Source organism: Microcaecilia unicolor, chromosome 8 (genome assembly GCF_901765095.1).
Source record: "Microcaecilia unicolor chromosome 8, aMicUni1.1, whole genome shotgun sequence".
Classification (NCBI taxonomy): domain Eukaryota; kingdom Metazoa; phylum Chordata; class Amphibia; order Gymnophiona; family Siphonopidae; genus Microcaecilia; species Microcaecilia unicolor.
This window is the reverse complement of record NC_044038.1, coordinates 153,280,420-153,306,710: the sequence shown is the minus strand read 5'-3', so window position 1 is coordinate 153,306,710 and position 26,291 is coordinate 153,280,420. Positions and strand designations below refer to the sequence as shown.

Genomic DNA, 26,291 nt, shown 5'->3' with positions numbered 1-26,291 from the left:
ACTGTATAACATTCACTCATCTCAAATAAAGTCCTTGACAAAGGCTTCATTCTGCATCTGCTGCATCAGGGCTGGGATATCTTCAACCAGATCCTTTTCAAGTCATTCCATATCAGTTTCCGCTGAAACAACATCTTATGTGCTGTTTCCCCGCCATACATAGATCTCTTCCTGTTCATAAACAAAAAAACAGTGACAGCGCATTCAAAAATATCCAGTCAAAATTGCAAGCATCATAGAATATTGCTTCTAAAATATTCCAAGGTTTTAAAATCTAAAGAACACTGTCCAGTTATATCTAAGTTCACAGCATTACACAAGAATAGACTGTGCTCTTCATCCAGGTGCATAGCCAGATGGACGATTTTGGGTGGGCCTGAGCCCAAGGTGGGTGGGCATAGAATTCATCCCCCACCCCCCTCCGGTTTGCTCTTCTCTTTACCCCTCCCTGCCCACAAACCCCAAATATTAAATACTTGAACTGGTGGGGATCCCCAAACCCTGCCAGCTGAAGATTTCCTCCTCCTTCTCGAGGAGCCAGCACTCTTCCAAATGGCAGCCAGCAGCACTTGCCTCAAACTGATGATGCTGTCAGCAGGCCGTGCTTGCTCAGTGCTTTTGTATGTGCAAAAACTGAGCAAGTGCAGAAGGGCCGGTCTCAGCGTCAGCTCAAGGCAAATGCTGTTAGCTGACATTTGGAAGAGCGAGGGCTGCCCAAGGAAAAAAAATCTTCAGCTGGCAAGATTTGGGGATCCCCACCAGCCACAGCAAGAATGCCACAATTTTGGGTGGGCCACTGCTTTCATCAAGATCTGGAACCCATTCCTTCACTGCAGAGACAGCATGGCTACATAGTGCCATGTGCCTGGAATTCTCCTTTTAGCAGTTTATTTATTTGGATTTTGCTCACACCTTTTTCAGTAGCAGCTCAAGATGAACGTTTAGGTGTACTGACTATTTCCCTGTCCCTGGAGAGCTCACGATCTATGGGCTATGTTTACTAAGGTGCATTAGCGTTTTTAATATGCCTATAAAGTTAAGGCCCATTAAACACTAAAGCGCCAATACATTCTTATAGGTGTGTTAGTGTTTGATGCGCGTTAGCGTTTAACACGCGTTAAAAATGCTAACACGCCTGTAGTGCGGCTTTGTAAACATAGGTGTAAATTTGTACCTGAGGCAATGGAGGGTTAAGGGGTCATTTATTCAAATTCATTCAAACTGAAATTATAATTCAAGAACATTCAGCAGGAAGCCTCTTTAAATAAAGATTCCTTAATGTTGTTTTTTTTTTAATGTGTTTTTGTACATATTGGTTTCTGATTGAGTACCAAAGCATAGAAGCCTGAAAAATAGGTTTCCTGTTTCTAAAATAAACCTCATTAGTGAAGATGAAGGTATGCAGGTAATGCCTCATTTTGGATATCCTTTCTGTAAGAATGCATAATGCTGCTCTTTGTTTCTCCAGATGTGATCAAGATGACATGCTGATAAAGGAGGATACCGATGTCCAGGTGTTGAGTGAGGTCCCCTATGGAAAGGTCACCGTGAAGAGCATACTCGATCTTAAGGAGGTGAAGGACAATATTACCTTTGGATGTGTGGCCTCCAACAGTGTGGGAAACCACTCAGAGACACTCAGTCCAGTGGTTCTTGGTAAGCTGTATTCAAGAAACTCCCTGATGCCATCTGAACAGAAAGTCATGGGCACAAATTAAAATGTATAATGCTGAATTCCATGTATAGCACAAATGTAATATACAGTGCTGTCAAATGCTTTTCATTAAGCCTTTTAAACAATTTTTCCTAGATAGATAGATGGAAACATATGAGCATGTCCTTATATCTATCTATCTATCTATCTATCTATCTATCTATCTATCTATCTATCTATCTATCTATCTATCTATCTATCTATCTATCTATCTATGTTTCCAAAGGACAATCACAGACACACAGTTCTTCAAAGTTCTCCAGACATATAATCATAGCACGACTCTACTATTTAAAGTGATGCCTCCAAGTGCCACAAATAATATTTTTAGTGCAATAAATTCTATGAAGCCCTCACTTAACTTAAAGAGTGAAAATGGGTACCGACATGGTCCATGTTTTGCCGGAGCTGTTTCAAGACACCCGCTGACTGGTCTTTAAATCTTTAAGTGAAAAACGTCCCTGAAAACAAAATATATCTTCAAACTTACTGATACCACAAACAATACTATCCTAAAAAGTCACCTAACTATAAAGCTAAAAAGGCTAAAGGGAATACACATACCTCACGTTCAAGGCTTTCAACTGAAAAACAGACGCTAAGGAAAACCGGAAGAGTGACGGCTCCATTTCAATCTGGAGATGTCACTGCCCCGGAGGAGAACAGGTTAAACCTGTACTGGAAAAATGAACACAGAGTTGAAAAAGAAACAGTCTACTATAAATATGTCCACCACTCCACTCCACTCCCCTATTGAGACCCTCAGGTTCATCAGTGTTCTATGAGAAAATCCAAAACTGTTCTTGTCTCCATAACTGCTTGGCAACATTACCGCCCCACCCACTGCCTTTGCACATGTCCAATACTACAAACTTCAAATCATCTTCTGTGTGTTGTGATATAGTTTATCCACCTTTCTCATCCAGTTTATAAATTAAGTAATTCCCACTTTGTTTGGTGGTTTTTCACAAATTAAAATGTTCAGCTGTCCTGATAGAGGTATATAAAATAATGAGTGGAGTGGAACAGGTGGATGTGAAGCGTCTGCTCACGCTTTCCAAAAATACTAGGACTAGGGGCATGCAATGAAACTACAGTGTAGTAAATTTAAAACAAATCAGAGAAAAGGTTTCTTCACCCAACGCATAATTAAACTCTGGAATTCGTTGCCGGAGAACGTGGTGAAGGCGGTTAGCTTGACAGAGTTTAAAAAGGGGTTAGACGGTTTCCTAAAGGACAAGTCCATAAACCACTACTAAATGGACTTGGGAAAAATCCACAATTCCAGGAATAACATGTATAGAATGTTTGTACGTTTGGGAAGCTTGCCAGGTGCCCTTGGCCTGGATTGGCCGCTGTCGTGGACAGGATGCTGGGCTCGATGGACCCTTGGTCTTTTCCCAGTGTGGCATTACTTATGTACTTACAGTATGTCTTCTACTAAGGCACACTGGTGTTTTTAGTGTGCATTAAAAACAGGCGTGCACTAAATGCTAAAGACGTCAATGCATTCCTATGGGCATCTTTAGCGTTTAGTGCACTTGTGTGACCTCTAAAAATTGTTTCACGTATTACGTTTGGGTTTTACACATGAAAAATAAAAAAAAATTACACTTATAAATAGGACAGCAATGACAACAAATGACTGCTGCCTGAAGAAAGTGCCCTGCCTCTATGCCTGATTCAGGAGTCCCTGATATCGATTCAGGTGTTGGAGTCCAATGAATCTATGAACTCTGCTACCCCAAACTTGTTTAATAAGGACACAACGAGAGTGAGTGAGTGAGTGAGAGAAAGAGAGAGAGAGAGAGAGAGAGTTGCACAGAATAAAGCAGGAGGGGGTCTTTTTAATAGATAGGTACAAATGACTAAAAAAAAGATAAATTCTCTACTCAGGGTTGTAGACCACAACATCCCATGGAAGCCATTTCAATTTCCCCAGTTGATGAACCTTTTAAAGTATAAAACATATAAAATGCTACATGAATTTTCCATTTATTTAAATACCCTAGAGGGTTAAAAAGAAAAAATAGACCGTAAATAGAAACATTTGAAAATAACATTTTATTCTATTCTGTGGCTTATATTCCACTTTTATCTCAGCAATTCAAAGTGGATTACAAAAGATAACACATTCTTAATTGGAAGGAATTACATCAGAATAGAGAAACAGATACAAATTCATTGAGATAATTAAACAAATTTCAACCAGTAAAGTATTCCACATTCTTGCGCCCTGTAATGAGAAAGAACCTTCTCACAATGATTTCTGATTCAATCCTCTAACAGAGGTGAGATCAAGAAATTGTGTCTTTGAACTTCTCAAGCCAGACCTATTTTTAAAAAATAGGAGTAGACCTCCAATCATACCTGAATTTAATCCATAAAAACATTTATAAATCAAACAGGCAATTTTAAAATAAATGTGAGATTCTATTCTCAACAAATGGAATTCTATTAGAAGAGAGGTAACCTCACTATGGGGCTCTTTTACAGGCCTGTGGTAGTGTAGGTGCAGGTTTTGGACGCGCGCAGAATCATTTTTCAGCGCACCTGTGAAAAAGGCCTTTTTTGCCAAAAATGGATGTGTGGCAAAATCAAAATTGCTGCGTGTCCATTTTTGGGTCTGAGACCTTACCGCCAGCCATAGACCTAGTGGTAATGAATTTGGGTGGTAATGACCTACGCACATCAGATGCCTCTTGGCTTGTGTCCGCTACATGCGCAGGAAAATAAAAAATATTTTTCAGACATGCGTAGGGGACATGCACCAAAAATGAAATTACCGCAAGAGCCACGCAGTACTCGGGCGGTAACTCCATTTTGGCGTGGGTTGGGTGCGCATAGACGCTTACACGGCTTAGTAAAAGGACCCCTATATTCACTCATTCTAAAAATCAGTCTGGTAGTAGTATTTTGTAGAAGATGTCATCTCTTCTGTCATTGCTTATTTATAGCACAATATAATGAATTACAATAATACGAGAAAGGTAAGAGAACTGCCTGAACAATAGTCCTAAAACTTTCCGGATTGAATGATGCTCTAATTACCCTCAATTTATGCAAAGTAAAGAAGAACTTTTTTTTACCAGATTATCAATTTGATGTTCTTTTATTATTGGACTATTCATTGCTTTCCTTCACAAACTAATCAAAACATATTGTTAAACCAATAAAAAAGGTATTACCTTATTTTCTTTTATTTCTATTTATTACCTTTAAAAGTGGACTAACATGGCTACCACACCACTTTATCCGAAAAAAAAGGCTGAAAACAGCTGCAGATCAAAAATAATGAAGCCTAATGCTATCTCTGATGTCTAGTTCTGATTTCATGTTGTGTTTTTTTTTTTTTCGCTAGGACAAGTTCGCCTTATCCCAAACAAGCTCTTTAACCCACTCCTCACAGGATTTGTACTAGCAACTGCCTCAGTTCTCCTTCTCTTCTTAATACTGCTTTACAAATACAAGCAAGTAAGTCTCTGATCACTCTGCTTGGCTTCTCACACACCAGGCTTGTTCCTGGACAAGGTATTTCTAAACAGACAGCCAGGGTCAGATGAACTCTATACTGGGCTCTAAGTCATTTTCAGTAGAATGGCTTGGGAATAATTAAAAACGTCTACGCTGGATATTTCAAATTATTCCTATATTCAGTGGCATTGTCCCCCTAAAAGTCACCAAAAATTGTGTGTGCAAATTTGGGTATGTGGCCAATTTGTGCATGCAATGTAATTGGATAACTAGCCAATTAGTGCCAATAATTTTGTTTTTCTTTCTTTAGATTGTAAGCCACTCAGATGTCTCTGTGTATTGGGTGCAATAGTAAATTTTTTAATAAATATGGAAACTATAGGATATACATATAAGACCATAAATATAGGTGCTATAAGCTATACATTCGGCTCAGATGGCCTAGATTATACCTACTTTTCCCACATGAGTCAAGAATATAATCTATTCCCCTCATTTTATAAATTGGCATCTAAGTATAGATAGAATAATAGCACCTACATATAGGGTTGCTGACAATCATTGGCATTTACACATTTAAGCACTAGGCACTATTCCATAAACAGTGTGCCTAATTCACATAGCAGGTATCACTGTGGGCAGAAATGGACGGAGCATGGGTGTGTCACAAAGTTACGTGAGGAGCTTAGCGAATACTATCGTTTGTGTGCATTGATTGGCACACTTAGGCCATTAACATGAAATGAGTTTGTGTGTGTAATGTTTGGCACACCAAAGTGACTTTGTGCTAGTATTCTATAACAGTTTAAGTGTCTTTAAGCCATTATAGAATTGGCACTAAGTGCCCCTCACAGTCACTGTCTGAATTAACCCTGGATATTCAATGATGAGCATGTTTTGGCCTCTGGCATTGAATATCTGGGTTAGTGTGGCAACCTGGAATAGAGGCTGATTGAATTTCAGTTTCAGCAGGTTTGGATTTGGCTTAACATGCCTGTACATTTTTGGCTGAGACCAAAACTCTCCCCCTCCCCCCCATGATCACTCTCCAGCATGCCCCCATCCAACCCAATCACCTGTAGACCATCCCCGGACCTACCTTAGGAATTTCTGGTGGTCTAGTGGCCTCTTCAGGGGCAGGAATGAACCCCGCTGCTCCATCACACTAGCTGCTGAGACTTCCCATAGCAGCCTTGTGAGACTTCTACAAGAAGTTCCGGAAGTCATTTTGCGATTGGAACCAGCATAGGCAGGAGCGAGTCTTACAGTGATTAAGAAGGTAATTCTATAACATTGGCGCTAATATCTATGCATTGATTACGTTCATAAATGCTTAGAATTGCCTTTATGTGGATGGCTGACTCCTAGCAGGAGTAATGTGAGACGACCACTAAAGGTCAGTGTCACCATTTTGAACCCAGAGCAAACAGAACAGGTGTGGAAGGGGACCACTAATACCCCATCCCACTAGACTACCAGGGATCACCTATGGGTAAACCCTGGGGATGGAAGGGCCCTGGAAAGGTCCTGGGGGGGGGGGAGGAAGACAGAATCTGCCAGGGGGGTGGGGGCTTGGAAGGGAGATTTGAACCTGTTGGGGGAGAGAGAAGTTGGGGGATCAGAGCAAGGATGGTATTGGCAGCAGCAGCAACAACCCAGAAGTTATGTGATGCCAGTCAATATTCAATGCTGACCCAAAATTAGGCAACCAATATTAGAACAGCCTTTTTTGCAGTCCTATTTGGCCACTTAACTATGTGGACACCAACACTGAATATCATTTTACCTGCATTACTCCTTTCTCCACCCCGGACTGCCCCTCCGCGGATTCCACCTGGGTGGTTAGAGCCGATATTCAATGGCATTTCCCCACTAAGAGCCACTGAATATATCAGCCACTGGCCCACTCATCATGGTTTAAGCAGGAAGGAGCCTCTCCTGCCATCTTTAACTCTTTTGAATATCAACGCTTATGCACGTATCTGATCTGTTATGCTAGTATTCCAAAATGGAAAGCAGGTCCCACTGCTAAAAAGGGAAAGGGGATAGGACTTGATATGCCGCCTTTCTGTGGTTACGTATTATATACAGGTAATTTTTTTTTAATACCTGGGACAATGGAGGGTTAAGGGGTATGTTTACTAAGGCGCATTAGTGTTTTTAACGGACCTTTAAATTTAAGGCAGTTAAACGCTAATGCGTTAATACATTCCAATAGGCGCATTAACGTTTGACGCATGCTAGCATTTAAGGCACATTAAAATGCTAACGTGCCTATAGCGTGCCTTTGTAAACACAGGTGTAAGTGACTTGCACAGAGTCACAAAGAGCTGCAGATTAAAAATATTGTTTTAAATGATACTATATATGGGGGGAATCCGTCAAGCAGCGCTAGGGCTTAGCACGCCATCAAGACACATTAGGGGAATTAGTGCACGCTAAATGCTAAAGTCAATTTTATACGTATGGACTTGTGGCGTTTAGCATGCACTAATTACCTTAATGCGTGCTAAGCCCTAACGCTGCTTGATGAATTCTCCCCCTGTTAAATTAAAATATTGACAAGAACTTGACAAAATGACCTAGCATTTGATCCAGTGTCCAATTTCTGTCACAACAGAAACCAAAATATGAAACCCGCTGGCAAATCATTGATTCAAGTGAAGGCAACAACTACATCATAATCGACCCAACACAATTACCTTACAATGAGAAATGGGAGTTCCCCAGAACCAACTTGACATTTGGTAAGAGGGGGGCCCCTCCCTGAACCTCTGGCATTAGATCATCAGGGAAAGGGAAGGGATTTGATACATTACCTTTCTGTGGTTACTACTACTACTACTACTACTACTATTTAGCATTTCTATAGCGCTACAAAGCATACGCAGCGCTGCACAAACATAGAAGAAAGACAGTCCCTACTCAAAGAGCTTACAATCTAATAGACAAAAAATAAAGTAAGCAAATCAAATCCTCTCCACCCCATGTCCAACAGTTCTCCCTCTCTCATTCCTCTCCCCCTCCAAAACTGTTTACGTTTCATATACAGTTAATTTTCTCTCGCTGTAACTTGACTGGATCCTAATCCAAGAGTTCTCCTCTTTATACCATTTGTAAATTTGCAAGAGATTCCATCTTCTTTACTCAATTTCCATTTTGTGATGAGCTGTCAAGCTTTCCAGTTAATTCCTTTGTTTCTGATCTCTCTGGGGAAGTCTGTACATTCCATTCATGTAGTACCAGATTCTTGTCAGCTCAGCCTTAAGTTTTACAAAATGAGAAAGCAATGCATAAACTGCCTTAATCTGCCAAAAGGCCTTTCAGCTTTAACAGCTGGTGGGCAAAGTTCCTGTCATCTTGTTTGTCCTAAAGAAAACTGTATTCTTTTTAGGAAGGAGGGGATCAAAAGTTAATATGCAACATTATTTCTGAACAATTCTTACATCAGTTCATTAAATTGAAACACGACATACAAGGAATCAATCTATCGGTTAACATGTTAATTTTGTATTATATTCTTTAATGAATATTTACAGGAAAAACTATTGGCGCAGGTGCATTTGGGAAGGTGCTGGAAGCCACTGCCTTTGGTCTTGGGAAGGAAGAATCTGTCCTTAAAGTAGCCGTGAAGATGCTGAAACGTAAGTTGTAGGGATGTTAGATTGCAGGAGGGCCAACTCAGGAATAACGTGAAGTACTTTTTCACGGAGAGGGTGGTAGGTGCCTGGAATGCTTTACTGCCGGAGGTGGTGGAGATGAAAACAGTAATGTAATTCAAAAATGGATGGGATAAACACAAAGGAATCCTGTATGGAAGGCATAAAATGAAACAAATTTAGTGGTGATTAGATGGCAAAACGCCAGTAATTGAGAAGCAAAGCCAGTGCTGGGCATACTTCTACAGTCTGTGCTCTGATCATGGCTGGACAGATGCAGCTTCAGGAGTTGGAGAATAAGGCCAGTGCTGGGCAGACTTCTGCGATCTGTGCCCTGAAAATGGCAAGGACAAATCAAGATTAAGTATACATATGTAGTATCACATCATACCTTATGCTATAAGTTTACCTTATTGGGTAAACTGTGGCCCATACAGGTCTTTACTGCCATCATCTACTATGTTGCTATGTTATAAAATATGCATGTAAGTATGAGCCCTGCCCTTAATCCACCCAGACTCTGCCCATGTAAACACCTACATGCAAACTATGGTGGCAGTTCTACAAATTGACGCCTCAGTTTAGATGCCCCAGTGCCGTGTGCTTAGATCCAATTCTGTAACAGCAACTTGGCTCCAAGATTGCATTATGGAATACTAGTGTAAGTTAGCATTGGTGCACCCATGTTTACGTGTGTCTTTTATGCCATGTCAATGGCAGGTGTAAGGTGGCACATCTAAGTGTGCGAAGTGATGTGTGTAATTTAAAGTATTCTATAAACTATATGTGTAACTGGGAGACATGCCCATAGCCCAACCATGCTCCATCCACATATTCACATCCCCCCCCTTGCAATTAGACACCACTTTATAGAATAGCACCCAGGGGCATAGCCAGACTTCGACGGGAGGGGGGTCCAGAGCCCGAGGTGAGGGGGCACATTTTATCCTCCACCTCCAGCACCGCAACCCTCTTGACCTCCCCCCTTCTCGCCACCAACCCTCTCCCACTGCATATCTTTGCTGGTGGGGGACCCCAACCCCCACCAGCCGAAGTCCTCTTCTCGGCCACGTGGCATTGCTGATCCCCCCTTCCCGCCACCAACCCTCTCCCACTGCGTACCTTTGCTAGCGGGTGACCCCGAAGTCCTCTTCTCAGCTGCGCGGCATTTCTGAATGATCTGATCAAGTCTGAATCTGTTTCTGTGCATTCGTCTGATGTCCTGCATGTACAACGTGCAGGACGTCAGACGCACACACAGAAACTTGATCAGATCATTCAGCAACCAACGCCGTGTGGACGTGAAGAGGACTTCGGCTGGCGGGGGTTGGGGTCCCCCGCCAGCAAAGGTACGCGATGGCGGCGGGAAGGGGGTCGAGAGGGTCATGGCAGGGGGGTCCAGGGCCAAAATCTACGGGGCCCATGCCCCCGTGGCCCCATAGCTACGCCCCTGATAGCACCTACTGCACATAGGTGCCTGCCAATTAATGGCTCCTTTGAAACATGTAAGTGGCGCATAGCTTAGGCATCAGTTTATAGAGTTGCTATGTGTTATCAAAGATACGTGTGTAGTTATGGAATATCGGTGGTATTTATGTACAGATGTGCACACATACACAGGTATATGCCAGTATTCTGGCCATTTACATGTGTATTTGGTGCTTAAAGGTTGGCATCCATGCTATAAAATTACCACCTTTGTACCCACGTTTGCTTTGAAAATTGGTATGAAGTCCATTGGTTAAACTTACTCGTGGGATTTCTTCCAATGTGGACAGCTTGAGAATTGCCCCTGTGGTCATGAGGTGTGTTTGTTCAAATTTGTTCTCACTCACCTGCAATTACATGACTTTTTTCTGCTTTGCTTTAGCAAGTGCCCATGTAGATGAGAAGGAAGCCCTCATGTCGGAGCTGAAGATCATGAGTCACCTAGGCCACCATGAGAATATTGTCAACCTGCTGGGAGCATGTACTCATGGAGGTGAGCATTTGGTCTGAGATGTCATTCCTCAGCAGGGCTCTGGAGGGTTAGGCAAGGCTTTCTCTATATCATTTTGTTGGTCAGATTGGGTCACCCTCATTGTTTTGGAAGAATTTTTAATAAACTTTGTTCTGAACACCATCTGCAAGAGGTTCCGTTGCTCTACCTTTTCTTGGTTGGTCAGATTTTATCATTTCCTTTCATGTTCGGGAGGGGGGGTGGAGGTGGTGTCTTATTTAATATAGCATGTGCTGTTTTAAAATAGTGAATACTAGAAACAAAATAACCACGTCACCAAAATTTCTAAAAAGCCCCCACCTAGGCTTGCTGCTCTCATTCCCATAAGCCCCTTTTCTACTCCAGCATCTTATTTATTTTTATTACAACATTTATATCCCACAATATTCCCGCCCATGGGCAGGCTCAATGTGGCATACAATAGTTAATAAACAAACCATAACACAATAGCACAAAGTACAGTGGACAGGGTCACAGGAGGGGGAAAGAGAAGTCTGATGAGGGAATGGAAGAGAGGGTGGGTGATTGGGTATCACAAAGTGAGCTGTGGGCTAAAAGGCTGCAGCTCCTGCAGGACTCGTGGTAAACGCTCTGCCAAAAAGGAAGGTCTTGAGACGTTTCTTAAAGGTCGGGTGATCTGAAGTGATTTTGATCTCCCGAGGCAGCCCGTTCCACAGTTGAGTGCTGAGATAAGGAAAAGAGGAGCCATAGATGGCCTTATATTTGAGGCCACGAGAAGCAGGGTAATGGAGAGTGAGGTACGAGCGGGCTGATCTTCGGGAGATCAAAATCACTTATCTCATCCACATAGGGTTACCATATGGCTCCAGAAAAAGGAGGATGGATTGAGCCAGCCAGGTTTTACTTCCATTGCTTGGAAAGCAATGGCAGTAAAACCTGTCTGGCTCAATCCATCCTCCTTTTTTTGGAGCCATATGGTAACCCTACATCCACATCCATAAAGGGGGTAGGAGAGATCCCTAGTCATTCCTGTCACAGTGTCTCAATGTAGCAAAATAGTGCCAAGTGACTTGAGGCCAGTGCCATTTTGAAAATTGTGCCAGCACTGGGTCACTCGTGCTACGTTAGAATAAGGAGCTGATGGGTCAAGAGTTTACAGTTTTATTGAATTCAATATACCACTTTATATAAAACTATATCAAAGCAGTTTACAACAAAAAATTGTTAAAAAGAAAGGAACTACAATAGTATAGGAAAGTCCACAACACACAAAAAAATCCATCCAGAGCATACTAAAAAAAATCACTAATCTTTCATGCTCCCAGCTGGAAAAGCCAATGAAAACAAATACGCTTATAGCAATCTTTTAAAAGGCTTCAAGTTACTTTCTTCCCTTAAAGTGGTGGTGGTGGTGGGGGGGGGGGGGGGATCTTATTCCAGAGATCAGGGTCCACTACAAAAAATGACTAGAGATGCCTTTATTCCCTTTACAGAATCTAGATGGGGTAAGATGGGGGGCCTTCAATGCATGAGGGACAAAAGAGGGCCTAGGTGGTTTAGTTTTTATGCAGTACGGACAGCACCTGAATATGAAATAAAATGAAAATGAATGAAAGTCATTCGTGTTCTTTGTTTCACTTTAAACATGAATGGAAACAAAATAGCAAATATCATTGACATTTGGTTTCCAACAAAAGCACATCCCTAGTAATCTCATGCACATGTCCTTCAGAAGTCACTGCCATGCACTGTATGGTACACTGAGAGCTCAACATCGAGAAAAGTGATTCTTAAGCCAGTCCTGGAATATCCCATAGCCAGCCAGGTTTTCAGAATAGCCACAACAAATATACATAAGATCCATTTTTATACAATGGGGGCAGTTTCTGCAAATCTATCTCTTATTTATTTATTTATTTATTTAATTAGTTAGTTAGTTATTATTTATTTATGCATGCATGCATTTTTACCCCACATTTTCCAATCAGGTTGTCGGATCAATGTGGTTTACAGTTTAGTACAGTTGTACATGTAGCATTGTCAACATGGTTTACATTGTGGTATAGTTAGTAGTTGGCGTGTGTCATTGTTTGTTTTTCTGGTTGGTAGTTGTGTTCTGTGTTGATTATTTAGTCTGTGTGGGATGTTCTAATAAAGATTAAGAAGTGGGCTTTCAGGTGTTTTCAGAATGTTATGTAATCGGTCGTGCATTTTCGAATTTTCGGTATTGTACATTTTTATTGTGCATATTCTGAAATGTGACTGGATAGGTGGCATCCTGAGCCAAATGCTAGTCTATTCTCTGAGCTCATTTACAGATATATAGTGACTTCTGTGCAAAGCACCTTTTCTCACACCTTAAATTTCTAATGTTCCAGCAAAAAGTGGAACTTCCCTGTGATTTTGTATGCTTGCTGCAGTCTTAGATGACTTATGATTGCTTTCAATGGTGCAGATTCAGATTGGCTACCGTTAACCATGAGTATCCTCTGACACAGAGAAAACATTAATTTGTGGTGTGTTTGATAGAAGTTGTTAGCTTTGTCTGTTAAAAATAAACATTATAGAGGACACTTGTCTGACTGAAATGTGTTTCCCAAATGGAGTCCTTGGGAGTCTGTCAGGTCTGGTTTTTCAGATACCCAAAATAGGAAAATTAATCTGGATGTTAGATCAAATACATGCAAACATATCTCAGCAATAGTCATGCAGATTTCTTGAAAACAATACAATTTTTGAAACTCTGAGACGGAGACAAAATAAAGTGTAAGAAAAGCTACCCAGGCTACACTGCCACACCCCTTCTCTTCCTTTCCCCTTCTCCAAAGGCGTTTCATATTTTCCTCTGTTGGTTGGTAGATCAGTGAGTAAGTTACATGTGACACCAATAACAGAGAGAAATGTTATTGGAATCTATGACTTTGCAAGAGGAAGGAAATTAGGAAGACTAGATGGATCTACCTCCCTTCTGTGCTATCATATGGCATGTTTCTATGTATACGGTCTATCTTAAAATAACATGGGGCCAATATTCAGTGGTTTACAAAAAAAAATAAATAACATAAAGGAAAAGAACTCCATTTGGATAGGAAAGACCTAATTGAAACATACTAACACTACATTTAAAAAGAAACAAAAAGAAACAAACCAGACCGAGACCACAGAATAAACATCACCAAAACAACAACTAAACATAAAAGCTACCTCTACCTTTTCCTCTTCAAATCTACCTCTTCAAAGACTATGGAGGTGTTTTTACTAAAGATTAGCTTGAGTTATCTGCAGCACAGTCTATAGGAATAAAATGGGACCTGCTGCAGATAACTCGAGCTAACCTTTAGTAAAAGACCCCCTATAGAATAAACAATCAGAGCTCTACAACTGAACATTCATAGTAACATAGTAGATGACGGCAGAAAAAGACCTGCACGGTCCATCCAGTCTGCCCAACAAGATAACTCATATTTGCTGCTTTTTGTGTATACCCTACTTTGATTTGTACCTGTGCTCTTCAGGGCACAGACCGTATAAGTCTGCCCAGCACTATCCCCACCTCCCAACCACCAGCCCTGCCTCCCACCACCGGCTCTGGCACAGACTGTATAAGTCTGCCCAGCACTATCCCTGCTTCCCACCACCGGCTCTGGCACAGACCGTATAAGTCTGCCCAGCACTATCCCCGCCTCCCAACCACCAGCCTCACCTCCCGATCTTGACTAAGCTCCTGAGGATCCATTCCTTCGGCACAGGATTCCTTTATGCTTATCCCACGCATGTTTGAATTCCGTTACCGTTTTCATTTCCACCACCTCCCGCGGGAGGGCATTCCAAGCATCCACTACTCTCTCCGTGAAAAAATACTTCCTGACATTTTTCTTGAGTCTGCCCCCCTTCAATCTCATTTCATGTCCTCTCGTTCTACCATCTTCCCATCTCCGGAAAAGGTTCATTTGCGGATTAATACCTTTCAAATATTTGAACATAAATGCTACCTCTACTTTTTCTCATCAAATCTATCTCTTCAGAAACCCTATAAATAACCACACAAACTATAGATGCCCTCTCCACAGTGCACAACATCATTGTAACCCCACCAAAATGTAAATTGTAAGCCACTTTGAACCGAAATTTGTTTTTGGATAATAGTGGGATACAAGAATGCATAAATAAAATAATAGTTGCATCTGGATCAAATTCATCCTGCAGCAATCAATGCCTTAAAAATCACTGACTGCCACCAGTTGAATATCGGGCCCCTTATTGTCAGGATAAAAGTGTTCAGCACTAACTGATCTGTTGATTTCTCATCACACATCTCCAGCTGCTACCTTATTGCGACCTCTATAGTCTTCTCAGTTTAGTTTGGTGATTTGATAATAATGTGGTCAAGGCAGATTTTTATAGTTCCAAATCCATTTTAGCAGGATTTTCTAAATGTATCCTATGGACCCCACAGCTAGTCAGGTTTTCAGGATATCTACAATGCATATGTCATATGATGGGCTGTAGGGTCCCCAGGACAGGAAGCCCTTTCTTACAGATCATCTTAGCCTCAAAATTCATTGATGTGCCCCCTGATATGTAATATCTGAAATGAAGCAGGCTGGTATAGAATCCAAAAGTGAGTCATCAGATGGAAGCCAGTGTTTGTATTTGACCTTTTGAGCAGACAGAGGTCTTACACAGTGTCAACCCTGGAGGGGGGAGAGGAAAGGAGGAGGGAAGGTATCATGTTTAAGAGGGCTAGGATCATCGGCAGGGCTGCTTTTACCTAAACATAGCAGGGGGCCCATTATTGTGATATAACTTCTTGTTTGGATTTCTGCAACATTTTATATTTGAACCTTCTTACAATTTTTGGTGAGGAGGTCACAAAAGGTTCAGAATTCTGCAGCTAGTTAATTTCTCAGTCTAGGTTAGCAAGATCATATCTCCTCACTCTTTGCCAATCGTCATTGCCTTCAAGTTGAAGCAAGAGTGTAGTTTAAGGCATTGACATTAACACATAAAATCCATCAGGGTTTGGGCTCCTTGTATTTGACATTTAAAGTGAGATACTATTTACCCATGTTTCCCAAGTTGGTGCTGGATTATCCCCTGACCAGACAGGCTTTCAGGATATCCACAATAAATATGCATGAAATTGATTGGCATATACTGCCTCTATTATATGCAAATCTCTTTCATGCATATTCATTGTGGATAGCCTGAAAACCTGACTGGCCAGGGGATAATCCAGGACCAACTTGGGAAACATGGGTATATAGGATCTCACTCTAAATGTCAAATACCAGGAGCCTGGCTGGCAATGGAAGACTCCAGGTCTGACTTGGGAAATACTGCTATATACCAGTCTAATCCTTGTGTTCTAAGGTGAATATTTGTTTAGAGCTATCATCTGTTGGAAAATGGAAATTGATAAATCCAATAAACATTCTTATCGTGAACACTTTCGTGAATTTCACCTTGCTGTTCAGAATGCAAAATGAGTATTTCACTAAGCGAATCAAATCTGCCATAAACCGACCACAGCCTGCTTATTGTATCCTTGAAGAAATAGCCCCAACTCACACTGTTCACCCCACTTACAATGTCACCATTTTACCACTTGCAGATCTTGCTGATCCATGGTCTGCTAAAATTTACTCCCTCTGCCTTTCTCTTGTACCTCCTCTCTCAGTCCCTTGTGCTGCCTCGCCTTCCCATTCCTCCCCCCCTCTCATCTTCACCTCTTCCCTCGGTTGCCCTTTCAGCAAACTGTTCCTCTTTCACATTGCCTTCTAGCTCTACTATGCTTCGAGCTGTTCACTCCCTCAATCTCTCCTCTTCCCCCCCCCCCCCCCCTTGACCCTGGCCTATACATCTTGTCAGTCATCTTTTTCCTTCCTTCTTATCGCTTCTCCTTCTCCTTTTGCATTCCAGCCTTACCCTTGGTTCCCTTTCCCCACTATGGAAACATGTCCATGTTCAACCCTTGCTGAACAAATTGCTTCTTGACACATCTCTACCATTTAATTTCCATTCAATCTCCAATCTTTCCTTCTTCTTAAACAACCTTGAAAAAAATTGTTCTTTTCTTTGAAAATAGAAATGCTCTGTGCCTTTTCCAATCAGGTTTCCACTGACAGCACAGCACTGAAACCCTTCTTTTGGCTTTTTAAGACACTATTTATTCAGCACTTGATCAGCACCAATCAGTCATTGTTGTCTCTTTCGACCTATCTGCTGCCTTCAATGTGGTTGATCACTCTCTACTACTTTCTCATCTCTGCTCTCTGGGTATTTGCAGTACAGTGCTATTTTGGTTTACCAGCTATTTCTCAGATTGCATATTACAATTGTTCCATGTCACTTCTTTCTCTTCTACCTACCCTGTTAAGTCAGGCGTCCATTCTGGCCCCCACTCTGTTTAATGTCGTCCTCTCTTCCTTTCTCACGCTTATCCAGGAACAAGATTGCATTCCTTTTTGCTGTGCTGATGATATCCAAATTCTCTGTAGAGTTACTAACCCTTCTACTTCTCTTTCTACTCTCAACAACTATCTTCTCCATGTCTCCTCCTGGCTCAAGAGCAATTTGTTTCTTCAACACCTCTAAATGTGAGGTGATTGTCTTTCCCAACTCTGGCACACCACTTCCCCCATTTCCCTCTATTGAAAGTTGCCTTCTCCCTATCTCAGACACAGTTAAAATTGCAGTTGTTACCTTTGATTCCAAGTTGACCTGTAAGCCTCAAATTGGCTCAGTCATTCGCTCTGTATTTTTTTGCTCTTCACCATATTCATTACATTACAGTTAATGCTTCTAGGTTGCACACACTGAAAAAAATTCAGATCAGTGCAACATGCATAATAAGAGTAGGGCAAACCCAGGATCTTGGCAAACAACCATAACATCTTTCCTTGACCTCTCTCTAATTTGTACCCCTCTCCTTTCCATTGTCATCTCTCATCTTGACTAATGCAACTCCCTGTAAGCTGATCTCCCTCGCTACTCCATCAAATGCCTTAAACTCATCCAGTCAACTGCAGTCAAACTTCATTATTTTTATCATCATTTTAATCATGTTACCCCCTTCTCTACCTAGAACATTGGCTATTATAATGCTGTGCTGTTTGGAGGAACATTGGTTTTATAAGAGGATGATGCTGAATATAGTGATTATATATATGTTTTGTTTAGCTTATTTCTTGGTGGGGAATAATTTTATGTGTGTATGGAATCAAGCAGATTCATGCATTAATTATTTCTTGATGTATTTGATGGTCACTATGTAATAATGTGAGCAGTATTGACTTTAGTTAGACAGATGACTTATACAAGCTTTTAAATAAGTAAATGAGCACCCAGAGCTCTGTCCCAGTGACTGTACTGGCCAGTACCCCAGTCTCAGACAGAAAAGAATAATCTTCTGCCTCCTCATTAGGCCCATTCTCTCCCAGGCAACAGCAGAGAACAGAAGGGATTGGATGAGCCCAGAGCAGACAGAGCATAGAGCTTAAGAACATAAGAATAGCCATACTGGATCAGACCAATGGTCTATCTAGCCCAGTATCCTGCTTCCAACAGTGGCCAATCCAGGTCAAACGTATCTGGCAGAAACCCAATTAGTAGCAACATTCCATGCTACCGATCCAAGGACAAGCAGTGGCAAAGCTAGGAAAAGCTATATGCTGCTCCCTAATCCAGTTTTTCCTCTCCTATCTTTCAGGGACAGAGAGGAGATTAAAAGAGGTGTCAGCCTAGAGCAGACACTGCAAAGACTAGCCACTCTTCCCCCTAATCAGACCCCCCCCCCCTCCTTTTTCTTCCCTCCTATTTTCTGTAGACAGGAGTGGACAATGGAATAGGGAAGAATCCAGTTTTTGATCGCATATTTCTATTTCTAAATTATGGGGGGCAATTCTATAACTTGGCACCTCAAGGTAGGTATCTCGATTTCATGCGCTGAGTGCCAAGATTCCATTATAGAATATTAGCATAAGTTGGCATTGATTCATTTATATTTAGGCATGTTCACTTAGGCCAGGTCTATGGCAGTCATAAGTTGGTGCACCTAAGTGCACTGTGTAGTCATGCATCTTATAATATTCTATAAGGTATGTGCATAAGTAGGAAGCATACCCATGTTCCATCCATGCTCCACCCGCGTGTGAGCCCTTCCTTGCAGTTACATACTTTAACAATTATACGCTCCCTTATAGAATAGCGCTTCATGCACTTACATGCCTAAGGGACAATTAAAGCACCATGTATGTGAAGAGTTGAGAGAGAGAGAGAGAGAGAGAGAGAGAGAGAGAGAGAGAGAGTACTGTGATACAGTCACTGCCATCAGAGAGCTGTGCCTTCACCACCAAAGGAGAGAGCACAATGTTTCAGCAGCCACCAGTAAGTCAAGGGGTGGGGGAATGGGGGAATAGGGCATAATTCTGAATAAGTACGCCAGGTGCAAAAAAAAGGTTGTCCTTGCACCATGCTTACCACTTATATAGTGGTGAAGACTGAAAAATCTACATTCATTCCAATGGAGAAAAAAGTTTATGAAATTCCTAGCCATCAAGGAACGACTATCATACCAAGATAAGTATGTAACAGTGGCATTCCTGTTTGCTAGGACCAATCCTGGTGATCACGGAGTATTGTTGCTATGGAGACCTGCTCAATTTCTTGCGGAGGAAGGCAGAGTCCATCACCATAACGGACCCAGTCAAGGAATCCATTTCAGAGAGTCAACTCAATTACAAGAATGTATGCTTGGATAAGAAGTACACCAAAAGGTATAATCAGAAGATCCACATTTTCTGTTTTTCTCCTCTTTTCCTTTGGCCCTGTCTTCTTAACTCTTTATTTTATTCTCCTGTTATCCAATCTCTCCTTTGCCTTATTCTCATCCTTTGTTTATCCCTTTTTCTTCCTTCTATTATCTTCTCATTGACATGCATTTCTTTGACATAACCAACTCTTTATGAATAGGAGACAGTTGGAGAAGAGAATAAAGAATGAGTGGAAAAGGACGCATTAAAAAAAGGATTCAAAAACTAAAGGCTCATTTTATGGATAGACGCATTATAGGGACAGCTTTTTACATCTTACTGACAAGACTAAAAACATACAGTATATTCAGTTTTAGAGCTCACTCCCTCTCCACACATGGTATTTAAAATTATAATTTGCTGTACTCTTCTGATTTTTATTTTTACCCTGGTTTTGTTTCTATGGCTCCCTGCCGACAGGTTTTCCAGCGAGTGCACGGACAACTATGTTGATATGAAACCTGTCCTTTCAGAATCCAACATGGTACAGGGTAAGAACTATCCAAGAAACTTTTCCAGAGATGCCAAGTTACCCAGTTCCAGGCTGGAGATTTTTGACTGATCCTGGTTTTGAATTTAAATCCTACAGGAATGTGGGGTTTGTAGTGCCCAATCCTGCCCATTGAAATCAGTGCTGCAAGTCCCATAATACTATAGGATGGGATGGTCAGAAATCCAGAACTGTCCTAAAATCTCCAACCTGGAACTGGTAACTTGGCATCTCTGCTTTTCAGATTTGGTTTTCAAAGGTGTGTAAGATAAGGAATAAGGCACCTAAATTGGTTCCTTTGAAAATTGATTAATGCCGAATTCTGAAATTTACATGATTATTTTCATTAGGCACCTAAATATAAGTGCTTAAAAAATGGGCAGGAAGAGGAGAAGCTATGACAGGAAAGAGAGAAATAATGCCAATAAAAAAAATCCCAAAAGAAAGAATTCAAATATAAACAAAATAATACTCCCTAAATGAATACCACAAGATAATATATAAGGCACCAGAGATAAATTACTTCTAAATTTGTCTAAAGAGGGTGGGGAAACATGATATGAGCAGTATCCTAACTGCTTAACAGGGAAGAAAGTGGGGTATGTAGCACTCATTCTCAACATTAGCACCTAACGGTAGGTTTGAAAATCTAGGAAAATGAATTACGCATCTAAATTAGGATCCTTAGTTTTAGGTACTTGCTGTATGTAAAATTTTCAGCTGAAAATCCAGGTATGTTTATGAAAAGTTTCTGTTTTCTGTTTGCAGATTTGATTGAAGATGAGGAAAATGAGGACACCATCCCTCTCGACGTCTATGATCTGTTACACTTCTCAAGCCAAGTGGCACAGGGCATGGCCTTCCTTGCTTCCAAGAATGTAAGTGTAAAGAAAATGACCATTTCTTTGCCTCAGAACAAATACATAAAATTAATTTAATCTGTTCCATGCCATGACAGCAGTGGCGTTCCTAGGGGGGCTGACACCCAGGGCGGATCGCCGATGTGCAGCGCCCCCCCCCCGGATGCAGCACAACCCCCCCTCCCGGTGAAAGGACACCCCCCCACAAAAGAACCCCTCCTGGGTGCACGCCGCTGGGGGGGTGCCGCACGCGCCTGTCCTTCGTTCATTCCATGCTCCCTCTGCCCCGGAACAGGAAGTAACCTGTTCCAGGGCAGAGGGAGCATGGAACGAACGAAGGACAGGCATGCGCGGCACCCCCCCAAGCCACGTGCACCCGGGGCGGACCGCACCCACCACCCCCCCTAGGAACGCCACTGCATGACAGCTTATACCAGTGGTTCTCAACCCAGTCTTCAGGACACGCTCAGCCAGTCAGGTTTTCAGGATACCCACAATAAATATGCATGAGATAAATTTGCATCACAACAAATCTCCCACATGAAATAGCTAAACCTTAACCTCAGCGGTGTCACTCACTGATACATATCTTCATTCAGTGAGAATTACATGCCCACCTCTTCAAGGGTATATCGTAATGTTTTTACTATCAAAATTTTTTCTTTTTTTAATCTTTTTTTAGTTTTTATCAAAAATCTTATCATTTAATAAACTTTTAAGATTCAATACTCATCATCTCATGTTATTCTCCGACATAGACTATGTTTTGCTTTTCAACTGTATCAAGGCACACCCCTTGCTTAGAACAGCACTGTCAATAATCACACCACTCATCTTCCTGGCTTTAAAATCTGGCTTGAGATAAATTTGCATGCTCTACCTCCATTTTATGGAAATCTATGTCAGGCATATTCATTGTGGATATCCTGAAAACCTGTTTAACTGTTCTTGTCCCTAGTACTAGGTTGAAAATCCTTGACTTATACTAATCATATTTCAGATGCACTGCTTAATACTTAATTCACTATAACTGCCATGTTCAGTAGACATATAAAAGGTCATCAAACAAGCTTTAGGTGCTACCTTGGTTTTCTCTTTATTTCTCTCCTTACTGATATCCAAATATTTATGGAAATATAGAACATATAGAATACACACACTCATCCTTCTTCCTAAGACTTAGGGGTAGGTTTAAGAAACTGCGATAAATTCTGGGCTTAATACAGGTTAACATGGGACTATCCCACAAACAAAGTCAATATTGAATGCAGCATTTTAGGGCTTTTTCTATTGTGTTAATTGCAGGTTGTACGATAATGTTCCCATATGTGTGCGATATCTGCAAAGAATGCCGGAGCCCTTAGTGCCTCCTAGAGCACATGTGGATTCTCAGGAAAAGAGAGAGTCTCCTCTTTCCACGTAGTGTGCACTATGGTTCCAAACAGTATGCACTATTGTCGGAAACTGACAAAGTGACAAAATAGCCAGAAAACTCTCCTCAAAAATGAATAAACGACATGGGAAACAACACAAACTGAAAATTTTCTGGCTGCCCAACCCTAATCCATAAACTTGAAGAAAATCAAAATAGATTCAGAAAAAGGAAAAGGAGAACAGATAGTCTTCCAGACTACCTAAATTCACTTGTATCTTGGCTCGTCACGCGTGGATTGGTATTAACCCTGACAACACCGTGATTGATTGATTGATTCATGGCTTGATATACCGCCTTAACTGACATGCAGATCAAAGTGGTTAACAAATTTAAAAAATAAAAGTAAGAAAGAAAACTACAATATCTAATAGGAAAGCAAAAACCATTCATTCGGCTAAGCATGCATACTTTTTCCCAAGGTGCCCATGTCCAAATCAAAACTGCCTCATACACTTGAATATGCCTGACTGAATAACCATGATATGTTGGTTATAAGGTTCACTAGCTCCACCAGATCTAATCCCCATTTTGAGTGATCTCGCTATTCCACCAGTTCTTTAATTTCAATATTTGAGAATGCTTTTGGATTCCCAACTGTCTTTTCAAAGACAAATCTCTGAACTAACAAGAGTTGGTTTCATTAGTGATGTGTAGACTTCACAACTTATGTGATTTTCTTGATTTTTCCTTCATTTCACACACTTATATATACTTTTTCTGATATCCCACCTAGGCCCCTGTTTACAAAACCGTGCTAGCGGCTGGCAGTGTGGTACTGCTGACACAGCCCATTCAGCTAGATCAATACCCCTGTAGTTCACGTTCAAACTGGGTGGTTCCTGATGAAGCCCAGAAGTGGGTGAAACAGTTTGGGCCCCGTTGAATGAATATTAGCAGTTGGAATGAGGGGTTACCAAGAGGGGCATAATTGAACGAAAACGCCTATCTCCATGGGCGTTAATCTCCAAGAACGGGTCCGTGAAGGGGCGGACCGAACCGTATTTTGGGAAAAAATAGACACCCATGTTTTATTCAACGATGTGTGAGCTGGGCGTTTTTGTTTTTCAGCGATAATGGAAAATGAAAGCGCCCAGCTCAAAAACGAATAAATCCAAGGCATTTGTTCGTGGGAGGGGCCAGGATTCATAGTGCACTGGTCCCCCTCACATGCCAGGACACCAACCGGGCACCCTAGGGGGCACTTTTACAAAACCAAAAAAAAAGGTAAAAGAGCTCCCAGGTGCATAGCACCCTTCCCTTATGTGTTGAGCCCCCCAAACCCCCTCAAAACCCACTGCCCACAAGTCTACACCATTACTATAGCCCTAAGGGGTGAAGGGGGGCACCTACATGTGGGTACAGTGGGTTTGGGGGGGTTGGACGACTAATAAGCATTAAGCAGCACAATTGTAACAGGTAGGGGGGATGGGCCTGGGTCCACCTGCCTGAAGTCCACTGCACCCCCTAACAACTCCTCCAGTGACCTGCATACTGCTGCCAGGGAGCTGGGTATGACATTTGAGGGTGAAAATAAAAAGTTGAGAAACTTCATTTTTTGTGGTGGGAGGGGGTTAGTGACCACTGGGGGAGTCAGGGGAGGTCATCCCCGATTCCCTCCAGTGGTCATCTGGTCATTTAGGGCACTTTTGGGGGCCTTATTCGTGAAAAAACAGGGTCCAGGAAAAGTGTCCTAAATTCTAGCTAAAAACGCATACTTTTTTCCCATTATCGGTGAAATGCGCCCATCTCTGTTCGTCAGATAACCACGCCCCAGTTCCGCCTTCGCCACACCTCTGACACGCCCCCATCAACTTTGTCCGCATCCGCGACGGATTGCAGTTGAAAACGTCCAAAAATCGGCTTTCGATTATACCGCTTTATTCGTTTTTGTGAGATAAACGTCCATCTCCCGATTTAGGTCTGAACTTGGGCGTTTTTCTCATTCGATTATAAGCAGGCAAGTCAGCTAAGGAAAAGTTAAGTTAATTTATGCTAAGCTGTTACTTGGAAACTTTTTGTACTCAGCAATGTTTGTGAGATCTATTGTTGAAATAAGAACAGTTCCAGTTGTGAATAAGTGGGAAAGTCTTACCCTATGAAAGAGATTTTTATTTTATTTATTTTTGTTACATTTGTACCCTGCGCTTTCCCACTCATGGCAGGCTCAATGCGGCTTACATGGGGTAATAGAGGGTTAAGTGACTTGCCCAGATCAGACCACGGACACAAAAATCTTATATAGATATCAGAGTCCTGTGGTCAGACCTTGGCGATAGCCTTGGTTTCTGAGGGTAATTCCCACGTTTTTGTTATTGTTGTATGTCCACTCTATACAACCCTTTGGGATTGGGATTGGCTGTTTTTCAGTTTTTATTGTATTAGATTACGAATTTCAGATTAACAGCCTATACTGTTATTTGCATATAAGGGTGTTTCTTCTACCCAATTCAAACATCTTCAAACTTTACTACTCTGCAGAGTTCGCAAATATGACCTTATTACACCTCTTTTTGTTCACCTCCACTGGCTTCCATCAAATATATTTTGTTTACAATACTCTCTTTGGCATAAAAGGCTTACTATTTACCTTTCTTCGCTAACAATCCTTAGATCTCCACATGGTCCCTTCAACCTTCAGACTCTCACTCTCTCCTATGTTCTTCCTTTCCCCTGAATCCACAACAAAAATTGCTGGTAGAGCTGCCTGCTCTTAGTGTTGCATCTCAGTTTACTAAAAAAAGAAAAAAAACCTAAAATACTAAAAAAAGAAAAACACTGCTTGGCTTCCTCACCTTAAACTTCCATACTATGGGTGGAATTCAGTAAATGGTGCCCAAAGGTAGGCCCTGGGATGATTCACGCTAAGCTAGTATTCTATAAAGGATGCTCTTTACCGAGCGCCTTTTATAGAATATTAGTTTAATGCGTATTTTTCACCTAACTTTGGTCACCAGCATTTACGCTGGTGCCTAATGTTCTGCAGTTGAGTGCGCAATTGATAGTATTTTATAACATCATGCCTGTCTTCTGGGAATGACCCTTGATCCACCCATGCCCCTCCCACAGCCATGTCTCTTTAGAGCAGTGCGCTATGAAATTTAAGCATTCATGTCATATATAAATATATAAATCATACCATGGGAGCCAACTTTTCAAAGTGATTGGGGGTGCTAAACCCAATGGAAATGACCCCTTCATGGACAAACTCGACGTTTGCGAATATTGGGAGTGCTCAAGCACCCACAGCACCCACAGAGTTGGCACCTATGAATCACACAGACCTAAAAACACAACAAACATAATTGCGTACCCAACTTCGGGTGACATATATTGAATCTGGGGTTATGAGACTAATAGATATTCAGTTGTTTTTTTTCTTGGCCCCCAAATTCTAGAATGACCTCCCACCTTATGTTCACCGAGAACAGTCATTGTCCAGATTTAAGGTACTATTTACGACTCCTTCAGCACTACAGAATTTTTGAGTGACCAAATACTCCGATAGCCGGTTAGCAATCGGTTTGTAATTCGGAGCTAACAGATGTACAACTGCTTAAAATCCATATTCTCCACAACCTGCAGGTGCTGGTCATCCTAAGCAATTATTTCACCTGTGTATCGTGTAACCATTTTGAATGCAACCCACGTCTTGGCACAGGACAGTGCAGTAGGACCCAATCCCATTTGTTCCATTGTAACCTGCCTCTGTATCTGAGATAGAGCTTGTGTTGCAACTGCTGGCAGGGGCTGGGGAAGTGAGTTAATATCAGAGTCATTGCTACTAGATTCCCCCCCCCCCCCCTTTTTATTATTATTATTTTTTGCTGTTCCTTTTCTGCTACTCCTGCTTCATTCCTCTGACTTGAAGGACTTCCAGCCCCCCTGA

At 41.6% G+C, this 26,291-nt stretch overlaps 1 protein-coding gene across 1 annotated transcript in view; it reads left to right on the top strand.

Moving 5' to 3' along the window:
* Nucleotides 1–26,291, top strand: part of CSF1R (colony stimulating factor 1 receptor) — a 120,364-nt gene that overhangs the window by 59,797 nt on the left and 34,276 nt on the right. The window contains exons 9-16 of the mRNA XM_030213013.1: nt 1,469–1,656; nt 5,076–5,188; nt 7,809–7,935; nt 8,728–8,832; nt 10,718–10,828; nt 19,422–19,584; nt 20,041–20,111; nt 20,879–20,988. Of these exons, the coding sequence (XP_030068873.1) occupies nt 1,469–1,656; nt 5,076–5,188; nt 7,809–7,935; nt 8,728–8,832; nt 10,718–10,828; nt 19,422–19,584; nt 20,041–20,111; nt 20,879–20,988 (988 nt within the window). The remainder of the gene's footprint in view (nt 1–1,468; nt 1,657–5,075; nt 5,189–7,808; nt 7,936–8,727; nt 8,833–10,717; nt 10,829–19,421; nt 19,585–20,040; nt 20,112–20,878; nt 20,989–26,291) is intronic.